Consider the following 12025-nt stretch of genomic DNA (forward strand, 5'->3'; position numbering starts at 1 on the left):
GGCAGGAGCTAAAGGACGACGTTATGGACAGCAGGTGCATGGAGTATACGACGTGGGAGGAAATCGACAGGTGGGCGGCCGACCCGGAGAGAGTGCAGGAGCCCGCCTGGGATTCGCTTCAGCAGTGCGAAGAGGGCTACAGGCTAATGGAGTCAAAGAGGAAAACACGGCGACGCAGAGCGAAAACCGAAAGTAACGGGGGAGAGCGCAGAGAGAGAGTAGCTGAGTCAGGAGTCAGACCTGAGCCAACTCTCCCTGTTAATCGTGAAGAGCAGTTGCAGTGGGAGAGGCTGCACCACTTGGAGATTTGGACATGGGAGGAGGAATTAGACGGTAAAGGACCCTGGGCTCAACCTGGAGAATATCGCCGTCCCAAGGAAGAAATAGAAGCGACTAAAGCGGAGAGGCGCAGGTATGAGGAGGCAGCACGGCAACGCGGTTGGAAGCCGGAAAAGCAGCCCCAAAAAATTATTGGGGGGAGGCTAAAAGGGAGTATGTTTATGCCAGGTAGGAGACCTGCGCAAACTCCCTATGCTCACCGTTAGGCTAGAGAGACCGGGCAGGCACCGTGTTATGCTATGGAGCGCACAGTGTTTCCAGTGCGGGTGCAGAGCCAGGTGCGGCACATACCAGCCCTTCCTATTGGCAGGGCTAGAGTGGGCATCGAGCCAGGTAAGCTTGGGCAGGCTCGGTGCTCAAGAGCTCCAGTGCGCCTGCACGGTCCGGTCTATCCAGAGCCACCTCCACACACCAGTCCTCCGGTAGCAGCTCCCCGCACCAGGCTTCCTGTGCGTGTCCTCGATCCAATACCACCAGTTCCAGCACCACGCACCAGGCCTTCAGTGCGCCTCGCCTGTTCTACACAGCCAGAGCCTTCCTTCCCTTCTACGCTGTCGGAGTCTCCCGCCTGTTCAACACAGCCAGAGCCTTCCTTCCCTCCTATGCTGTTGGAGTCTCCCGCCTGTTCAGCGCAGCCAGAGCCTGTCTCCTCTCCTGCGCTGCCGGAGCCTCCTGCTTGTTCAACACAGCCAGAGCCTTCCTTCCCTCCTACGCTGTCGGCGTCTCCCGCCTGTTTTGCACAGCCAGAGCCTTTCTCCTCTCCTGCGCTGCCGGAGTCTCCCGTCTGCCCAGCACCGCCAGTGCTCCCAGTCTGCCCAGCGCCGCCAGTGCTCCCAGTCTGCCCAGCGCCGCCAGTCTGCCCAGCGCCGCCAGTGCCGCCAGTCTGCCCAGCGCCGCCAGTGCTCCCAGTCTGCCCAGCGTCGCCAGTCTGCCCAGCGTCGCCAGTCTGCCCAGCGTCGCCAGTCTGCCCAGCGCCTCCAGTCTGCCAGGATCCGCCAGAAGTGCCAGTCAGCCATGATCTTCCAGATCTGCCAGACAACTAGTCTCTTCCAGATCTGCCAGACAACCAGTCTCTTCCAGATCTGCCAGACAACCAGTCTTTTCCAGATCTGCCAGACAACCAGTCTCTTCCAGATCTGCCAGACAACCAGTCTCTTCCAGATCTGCCAGACAACCAGTCTCTTCCAGATCTGCCAGAAAACCCGGATTTACCGGAGCCTACTACCTGTCTGAGCTTCATCTCGGTACTGAGCTTCCTCTCGGTACTGGGATTCCTCTCGGTCCCGGGCTTCCCCTCGGTCCCGGGCATCCCCTCGGTCCCGGGCTTCCCCTCTGTCCCGGCTGCCCCTCTGTCCCGAGCTGCCCCTCTGTCCCGAGCTGCCCCTCTGTCCCGAGCTGCCCCTCTGTTACGAGCGGCTCCTCAGTTATGTGGGGATCTGGGTGAGGACTATTAGGCCATGGTCGGCGGAGAGGGTGGATTATCCCAGGACGCGAAGGGGAGGAACAAGGACATTAATGGAGTGGGGTCCACGTCCCGAGCCAGAACCGCCACCATGGACAGACGCCCACCCGGACCCTCCCTATGCTCTTGAGGTGCGTCCGGGAGTCCGCACCTTAGGGGGGGGGTTCTGTCACGCCTTGGTCATTGTATTTTGTGTTTTTGTCATATGTTTGGGTAGGCCAGGGTGTGACATGGGTTTATATGTTATGTTTCGTATTGGGGTTTGTATTATTTGGGATTGCGGCTGATTAGGGGTGTGGTATAGGCTTGGCTGCCTGAGGCGATTCTCAATTAGAGTCAGGTGCTTTCGTTGTCTCTGATTGGGAACTGTATTTAGGCAGCCTGAGTTTCGCTTGGTATTTCGTGGGTGTTTGTTCCTGTCTCTGTGTAGTTCACCAGATAGGCTGTATTTAGGTTTCACGTTCTGTTTGTTGTTTTGTATTTCTGAGTTATTTCATGTACCGCATTTCATTCATTAAGTCATGAGTAACCAACACGCTGCATTTCGGTCCGACTCTCCTTCAACAAACGAAGAACGCCGTTACAGTATAGTTTTTACAAGAGTGTTTAATTTTGCAAAGGATCTGTAGTGTTTTGCCAATTGGGTGTGTGGTTGTGCTAATTGTGTGTAGTGTTTTGAAAACACGGGCCCTGTTTTGAAATCGTGCTTAAGCAATCAAAAAAAACTGTAATGAGTAAATATTATATCACCTTGATGAACTGCCAACAGGACACACACGTACACACACACGTACACACGTACACACACACACACACACACGCACACACACACGTACACACACACGTACACACACACACACACACGTACACACACGTACACACACACATATTGAAGTACTTTTTGGAGATGCCCCTTTCCAAGGATTTTTCAAGGATCTGGTCAGATCTGCCAAAGCCTAATGCATTATAGAGAGAGGCTGCTTATTCAATCACTCTGAGTGGGCCAATCCTGGCACAGGGATTGGAGAGGGAGAGTTTTATAGAACTTAACTTTTTTTCCACAGATGATGAACCAGCTGGCACACCTTGAACACCTGGTACTGTCCAACAGACATAGAGATTGTGTGTGTCTGTGTGTGTGTGTGTGTGTGCATGCGTGCGTGCGTGTGTGTGTGTGTGTGCGTGCTTGTGTGTGTGTGCGTGTCTGTGTGTGAGTGCGTGTGTGTATACGTTTTCTATACTTGTGAGAAGTCCTCAAAAGAATAGTAAACCAACTAAAATCCAGAGAAGTGAGGACATTTTGCCGGTCCTCACTTGCAAAAGGTCTATTTTAGGTTTAGGGTTAGAACTATGGTTAGGGTTAGGATTAATATTAGGGTTAGGTTTAGGGTTAGGTTTCGGTTAAGGTTAGGGTAAAGGTTAGGGTAAAGGTTAGGGTTAGGTTTAGGGTTAGGGTTAGAACTATGGTTAGGGTTAGGGTTAGAACTATGGTTAGGGTTAGGTTTAGGGTTAGAACTATGGTTCGGGTTAGGGTTAAAATGAGGGTTAGGTTTAGCGGTTAAGTTTAGGGTAAAGGTTAGGGTTAGGTTTAGGGTTAGGGAAAATAGGATTAGGAATGTGAATCAATTGGCAGTCCCCAAAAGGTCCTCACAAGTATAATAAGACATAGTTGTGTGTTTGACAGTCTATCTATACAGCTCTTTAACTGCATCTAAAATGATTGTCAGATATCCATTGCTAAATTAAGGATCAATTATTCTTCATAACAATTCAGCTGAGTACTAAGAGTGCTTGACAGACAGCCCTAAAATGAGAAGGCAACTTCAGTGAATTTAGTAGAAGTGCAAACTTTCATAGGAAGAGGTGACCCCTGGAATTACAACAGGCCAGAAACCCAGTCATTGTCTTATTATCTGAGAGGAGGGCACCCTGGGCATCTGCGATAAGAGTGTGTGTGTGTGTGTTGGTGAGATTAGAATATTTCACAGCGTCACTCCGAGTGAGAGCAGATGAAAGTACTAACAGGGTGTGAGAGAAAGGTAAGGGCCATTCAAACGTCTGATTAAAAACAACACACTGGGTAACCCTCACACGGTACATATCCTTGTCATAAGACTGACACGCCTTTGACACCATTTTAAGCCAGGACTCAAACAAACCGCATTGCCCCGACATTGCATAGCAGTTGACTGGAATAATTGGTGCAGTGCGATTTACTTATTATTATCCACAGCCCAACAGTTATGGACGATCTACCATTTGGGAAACACAATCCTGCCCTTTCCCCCTTTAAAACACACCGAAGCTGAGTTTCCCTCAGTAAGACAAGAGCCAGAGCCCTCAGCCACTCTCTCCATAGTGCTATTGATTAAAGGGTAAAAGCTCATATCAGCAGAGGAGGGGAGTGAGGGATGAGGGGAAAAGAGAATATCAGAGAGTCCCTCACACAAAGTTATAGTTACATATGGTATGGTTTGTGTGTGTGTGTGTGTGTATGTGTCTGTGTGTGTGACAGAGCCAACAGTTCCGTCAGTAAGCCAACTCCTTAGCCATAGACAAAGAGGCCACCTCAGGACAGAAGCAATGCGGAGAACAGAGGCTCTCACACACACACACACACACACACACACACACACACACACACACACACACACACACACACACACACACACACACACACACACACACACACACACACACACACACACACACACACACACACACACACACACACACACACACCCTCCGTCCGTTACCTTCCCATCTTACAACTTCAAAGAGTCCAAACTGCTCCAGAACTTTGACGAACAGTCCCATCAGCACCAGGACAGCTATCATCTCCAACCCATCCAAACTCAACATCCTGGGGACACGATCTCATCGAACTTGGCCCAGGCCCACCCAGACCCAGTCCTTATGCCGGAATAGACCTATATCTTGTGCATCTTTCCCCAGACAGAGCAGTCCCTCAGAACCAAGCTGGGTCAACCAGATTCAAGATGGGTACTTCCAATGTAACCCAACCCAACCCCCCTCCCCCTGAGAGCGAGAGTGAAAGACAATACTGGATCAGTCCCGGACTACAATCCGGTAAAGACTCCCCCTGCCTCCTCCAACATTCCCTTCTTCCTTTTCTTTCTGCTCTCTTTCCTGTCCTCCAACCCCTGTTCGAGTAAAGGAATCCAGGGGAAAGTGCTGTCTCCTAATCCTTTGGCTGTGGTTGTGTGTGTGTGAAGGAGAGTTAGAGTGACAGAGTGAGGGAGATGCAGGAGACAGAGGGAGAAAGAGGGAAGGAAGGGAGAGATAGAGTAGGTGGGAGGCAGGAGAGTATGTGAGAGAGAGAGAGAGAGAGAGAGAGAGAGAGAGAGAGAGAGAGAGAGAGAGAGATATAGAGAGAGAGGGGGAGAGAGGGAGAGAGAGAGAGAGGGGAAAGGGAGGTATGCCCATCACCTTCATTGATTTACCTTATGTGGTTTCCAAGGTAACTGGCTGAGAATGTTTGGGAGACCCGAACTCCAGAACAGGCGTGACAACAGAACTAAATCTGTCTTGCTTATACATGTATAATTAACAAGTGAATGTATTTAATTTCTACGATAATTTGGGGGGAAAGAATTGCTCTATTTCGAATTCCACCCCACAGAATACAGTACCGTACCGTATCTTTGGAGAGCCAAAAACCTTTGACCACTAGTGGGTGCATGGTGATTCTTATACTGTAAGTACAAGATAGGCTACAGCCTGTCATTTCCAACGGGAGCAAATGAATGATAGTGGGCAGAACAAGCAAGGAGGTGTGCAGATCCGAGCATGCACTAGCGATTTCCTATTGGCGCGTTCTAGCATGTATTTGCATATTTCCGAACGCTTGCTCTGCGAAGTGCGTGTGTGCAATAACTCAATTCACCCTTGCAGTCCTAAACAACACTATTTTGAGAAACTTTGGCAAAGGGTTAAGTCTACCAAACACCCTGTTCGAAACTGTATTGAGAACAAATGTTTCATCAATGAAATAATGTGCAGAATGTTGGCCCAAATCCATCTCTCGTCATCTTCTCCCACTGCCGGCCACTGGCTTCCTCTCATCACATTATTTGGTGATGAGTGGAAATGCCAACCAGATGCTTCAGAGTTATACATCAGGCGAAACATCTGGCTCATTGCTCTACATGTGCTATTGCTGTTCCTGGCTTATACGTTGAAGCGTGCCTTGTAAGAGGCTATATGTGTTGCACCCATGAGTGAAAATGCTGTACCAATTGAACTGCTCTGTGGTTAAGGTCGCCCCAACATGCACTATATACGAGGCAGATTGGAGGGGCAGCAAGTCTTACACCTTAAATGGTTGAGCATTTTGCCATGCCCTTTTGGTTGTGTTTTACACTGTAGTCTCTGCCAGTTTGAAAGCCTTTGTTAAAGGCCTCTAGAAGAGCAAGTGATATAAAAACACCAAAAATGCATTAATATGCTGTAATGTGTAAACACTTTACCTACAGCCAAGCTTCCTGCACCAATTCCTTCTGATTTACAGTAAAATACTGTGAAATACAAACCCCTACCCTCAATTTAATTGAATGAATTCATCTCATAATTCATTCATTCTGATTACAATAACTATAACTGGTTTTATTTCCTATAGTAATAACGCAGTCAATTTCACGGTAATGTATTTTTGTGTGTCATTACACAGTACTTCCTTTGATACCGTATTTACAGTACATTACAATTTCACTTCAGAATGAGCTGCCTGTAAATAACAGTCAAATTCACGGAAGCCTATTTATTCACGGTGTCTTCAGTAAACCTCTACCCACATAATGAATGCAATATTTCGTTAGGCTGCGTGAACACCAGCACAACATCCCTTCAGTAGTAGCTTTAGGAGGAACAGAAAGAGATGGATCTGAGCAGAGAGTGGGCAGAGGAAACAATTAGATGGAGGAACACTGGTAAAAACAACAACAACTAATGACTTAGACTCTGATGTTTAAAACCCAAAAACAATGGATCCCAAAGATGGACCCAATCACAGGGAGGTAGAGAAAGACCAAAACCCAGTTCATTTAAAACCAGATGGGGTCCGCTCCATGGTTACCAGGGGGGCTTCAGTGGGGCAGAGATGGGATGAAGACATAGTTTTTTTTTCTAGGCTCTGATGTCTTTCATAAAAAGAACTGGGAGGGTGTAGTGGAGAAGGTGTGTGCCAGACTGTCAAGATGGAAATGGTTGCTGCCCCAGCTGTCTTATAGGGGAAGGGTACTGGTAGCTAGTAATCTTGCTGCCTCTACCCAGTGGCACAGACTAAGGATTTTGCAGCCACCAAAGGGTCTGACACAAGAGCTTCAGAGGACCCTTGTCAATTTCTTCTGGTCTGGACAACACTGGATTAAAGCTGCAGCTCTGTACCTGCCACTGTACGAGGGTGGGCAAGGCCTGGTGGACATTTCCTCTAGAATCATGGCTTTCCGGCTAGCTGGGTCGAAACAGCCTACACATTGATGAGGAGAGCGGGCTGTTTGGGCTTAGACAAGCACCTTTTCCTCTTAAAGCTCGAGGGGGGTGATTTGCCTGGCCTGACTCCATTTTATGAGTCTGTTAGGCAGGCTTGGAGAGTCCTTGTCAAGTCCCATAAGGCCTGCACGCCACCAGGGATGTGGCTTTTTGAAGAGCCTCTTTTTCACAACATCGCCATCCAGTCCCGTGTTCTGGTTTCAGCTAGCCTACATTCATACCTGTTAGGCATGGGGTGTACCAAGCTGGGTCATCTGATGCAGAGCAGGAGCAGATCGGTGGAGGAGCTGGGAGAAAGAGCGGGGATGCGAACATCTCGCCTACTGAGGAAGGTCGTTGCTGAGGTCTGCGACTCATTGCCAGTGCTTCATCTGCAGTATGTGACTGATACTTCCAATTCTGATCGGTGGAAGGAGAGTCTGGATTATGTGTTCCCTGTACTGATTATTAGTGCTGCGATGGGGGCATTCGAGGAGGATGTGGGGATGCTGCTTTCCTTCGATACCCCGGAGCTGGGGGAGTTCAAGGAGGCGGGAAAGAAGGCCATGTACAGAATATGTATAAAGGTGTCCCATGCCTCTTCCCTGGAAGGGGTAAAATCGATGAGGTGGGCGGGTGTGCTTGGTCCAGGTGCCTCTCCAAAAGGCTGTTGGTGATCATTATACAAACTGCCTATTGATAAGAGGACAGCTGACCTCCAATGGAGGAGAATACATGGAGCTATAGCCATCAACATACACCTGGACCCTACTGTTGTGGAGGGGTGTCCATTCTGTGCTGTGTCTGAATCTCTGTTTTTACTGTGTCCCAGGTTAGGTTGGTCGGGATGATTGACCTGATCACTAATTGGTTCTCAACGTTGAGAGAGGTTTTCTCTTCCCAACTGTATATATTTGGGCCAAAGTACAGGTTCAGTCAAAAGGGTGTAGTTGTGTTGCTTAATTTTGTGTTAGGGGCAGCAAAATTAGCGATATGGAAGACCCGAAAGAACAGTATTCGGGGCCAGGGATCTGTGGATGTGGTGGGAATGCTGGACGGAATGTTGGCAGCGAGACTAAGAGTTGAGTTTGCCTATTATAAACTTGTCAACAATATTGACCTGTTTTGAGTATATGGGGTATTCAGAGGCTGTTGTGTTTAGTTACTGTGGAGGAGGAATTGGAGTTGTGTTTTTAATTGATGTGTAACTGTGGTTTTGTATGAGTATTTATTGTGTGGTGGGCCCCCAGACCCAATAAAGATAATTTAAAACTCAAACTCTCTCTCTCTCCCTCTCTCCCTCTCTCTCTCTCTCTCTCTCTCTCTCTCCCTCTCTCTATCTCTCTCTCTGTCTCTCTCTCAATGCCTTTCAATCTGTTTATTAGTCATGTCTGTGCTGTTTTTTTACTAGAGTCTCTGTACTAGACATCTCATTACTGTTGCTGTCTCAGCAGCACACAACACCAGGGAACACCCTGGCATGGCATGTCCTTATTCTCATTACCCCAATTTAGCCTGTCTTTGGTTGACCCTACAGGGAGACACACAATATGACAGGGAACACAATCTGACATACTGTAACTGCTGATATCTGTGGGGTTTGACAACAAAACAAACACCATATTGTAACCGGTTCCTCCAACGGATGTTGACAGTAATGCACATGTCTGTATTGAGCACAGGCTATTTTCAGAAACAAAGTACCCTTCCTGTCAACACACACGCACAAACGCTAGAATTGTCATCGGCCTGAAAATTCGAGCGCTGTCCAACCTAGCCCGACCATAACCTGAGTCCGACAAATCAGACATTTGATCAGCCTGAAAAATAAGAAACGATGAAATGCGCATAACAGCACACTTCACCAGTGAGATACATTGACCGGTGAGAACAATGTGACGGAGGCATCAGCGGAGTGAGGAGACGAACAATCATGTTTTCTAATCAAAGTGAGCAGAGGAAAACTCAACAGCTGTTGAACGTGTCAGGCTTTATAAAAACCTCCATAGCTTCAGAAGTTAGACAGATCTAGCTGCTCTTGCCTGTTTTAGAGTTTTTGTTCAAAGGGATACTTTGTGATTTTGGCAATGAAGCCCTTTATCTAATTCCAGATGAATTCACAGATAACATTTGTATGTCTCTGAATCCAGTATGAAGGAACTTAGAGGTAGTTTCGGGATCTAATGCTAACTAGCGTTATCGCAATGACTGGAAGTCTATGGTATCTACTAGCATGCTAGCAGTTTACCATAGACTTCCTTTCATTGCGCTAATGGCAGTTAGCAATTGCGCTAACGCTAGTTAGCAACTTCCTTCAAATTGCACGCAGAGACATACAAATGGTATCCATGAGATCATCGGACTGAGAAAGTAAGTAAATGGCTTCATTGCCAAAATCCTGAAGTATCCCTTTAAAACAAATTCCACAATCCAATCCGATATCAATTGCGCTCCAAGCCTCACGCAACTGCAACATGATGGACAAAGCTATTTCATTTCATGAATGCTTTTAGTTTTTAGTTTTTTTTGTCTTTGCTGTAACAAAGGCTTTGTTCGAAAAAAAACTCTGGGATTTCTTAAAATGTGTTTACCTTTGTTTACATGGTTCCAAACAGTCAACGTTAGCCGTATAATTATAATTAGCCGTGTATAATCTATCCAACATCGAGCTGTGAGTGTGCCCTCTCATAGCTGTCATTAACGTCACTTGGGCCTCCCTAAATGTATCTCAATCAATCACGAATTCATACAGCATTGGAGTCATTCATGGCTTTAAAACAATAAAGCATTTCATTTTGAAAATGAAACAACAAAGGGAGCCTTGAATAATTAAACAATAGACTATTTAATTTCATTTGGATAATCGCTCAAAAGCCCTGTGTTTCGAATGCATTTGTCATTCCGAAATAACAGCATCCAGTTTACGCCTGATTAGGAGAACATTTTGATCAGTTACATGTCTACTTTCCATAGTTTACCACGTCCAGCAGAGCACATTAGCAGGGCAGTCATAGGGAAGGTCCCGGGAAAGCACTTAGTAAAAGGTGCGCAGACACACACACACACACACGCACGCACGCACACACATTATTCTCTGTTGAAAATGCACAGAGCACAGGAGGCATGTTTGTTAAAGATTCTTCTTCTCGTGGATGTATTGATGAGGTGTCATACTGTATATAGGGAAGGATGAGAGGAGAAAAAAGAAAACAAGGGAAGGAACAACAGAGAATGAGAGAGAAACAGAGACAGATAAAGAGAAATGACCCATGTGGAGTGACTAAGGCCTGATGACATTGTGTCAGCGAGAGAACGACAACGAGAGGAGAGGAAAAACAATCCCTACTGTATTACCTCCAGCATCTCTTTTCTCCTGCAGTATTCTTCACCTCATTCTATCTGTCAGCAGGTAAATTGGCCTCGTCGATGTGTTATATAGTTGTATTATCACCTCTCCGCAAGCAAGACGAGGAGGAAAGACACATTAGTCTCAGTGCCCCTACCTTAGAGAGATCATCTAACTAGTGCTAAACAACACACAGCTTTCATTTAGCCCTATCACGTACCCTCCATACAGTAATGCTGCTATCCAATACACTCACTAATCTGTCAGGGCGAGGTCTGACGGCAGAGGGGAGTGGGAGGCAGAGAGAAGAGGACACACAGGCACAACTAACAAAGACCATTAGAAACACATGCACAAACACCCACACCCACACTCCCCCCCCCCCCCCCCACCCCCACACTTTCACACACACACCAAGCCTATCAAAAGCACAGTCCAATATAAGTGAAGAAACTTTTCTGTGTGTTTAAAAAATATATGTATATATTCTAGAGCGCTCTGAAGCGTTAGTAGTAAATGTGATAGAGAGACAGGCAGGGCTGGCGCTGTTCCTATTGTTATTTCCGAGGCGTGTGGATGGCTGCTGTACGCACACACTGAGCTGTGTTGGGATATCTTAAACGACTGAGCTCCAATCCATACTCACTCCACTCCATTTCCTTTTAGACATATTGCCAACCTCTTTCTCTCTTTCTCGCTCTCTCTGTGTCTCTCTCACACACACGCGGACGCGCTCACACGCAGATGCACTCAATGCCCTTCCTCACAATCCATTCATTCTCAATGCCCTTCCTCCCTATCCATTCATTCTAAATGCCCTTCCACCCCTATCCATTCATTCTCAATGCCCTTCCTCCCTATCCATTCATTCTCAATGCCCATCCTCCCTATCCATTCATTCTCAATGCCCTTCCTCCCTATCCATTCATTCTAAATGCCCTTCCACCCCTATCCATTCATTCTCAATGCCCTTCCTCCCTATCCATTTATTCTCAATGCCCTTCCTTCCCTATCCATTCATTCTCAATGCCCTTCCTTCCCTATCCATTCATTCTCAATGCCCTTCCTTCCCTATCCATTGATTCTCAATGCCCTTCCTTCCCTATCCATTCATTCTCAATGCCCTTCCTCCCTATCCATTTATTCTCAATGCCCTTCCTTCCCTATCCATTCATTCTCAATGCCCTTCCTCCCTATCCATTTATTCTCAATGCCCTTCCTTCCCTATCCATTCATTTCCCTATCCATTTATTCTCAATGCCCTTCCTTCCCTATCCATTCATTCTCAATGCCCTTCCTTCCCTATCCATTGATTCTCAATGCCCTTCCTTCCCTATCCATTCATTCTCAATGCCCTTCCTCCCTATCCATTTATTCTTAATGCCCTT

At 47.2% G+C, this 12025-nt stretch overlaps 1 protein-coding gene across 3 annotated transcripts in view; it reads right to left on the bottom strand.

The window, feature by feature from the left end:
- Positions 1-12025, bottom strand: part of LOC115135332 (Kv channel-interacting protein 2) — a 182716-nt gene that overhangs the window by 46522 nt on the left and 124169 nt on the right. Inside the window, exon 1 of one of the 3 annotated variants that reach the window (XM_029669924.2) lies at positions 4558-4762. The exons of the other annotated variants lie outside the window; for them this stretch is intronic. Within the exon in view, the coding sequence (XP_029525784.1) occupies positions 4558-4663 (106 nt within the window). The 5' untranslated portion in view covers positions 4664-4762. Of the gene's footprint in view, positions 1-4557; positions 4763-12025 lie in introns of those variants that run through there. 3 annotated transcript variants of the gene reach the window in all.

Source organism: Oncorhynchus nerka, linkage group LG10 (genome assembly GCF_034236695.1).
Source record: "Oncorhynchus nerka isolate Pitt River linkage group LG10, Oner_Uvic_2.0, whole genome shotgun sequence".
Taxonomy (NCBI): Eukaryota; Metazoa; Chordata; class Actinopteri; order Salmoniformes; family Salmonidae; genus Oncorhynchus; species Oncorhynchus nerka.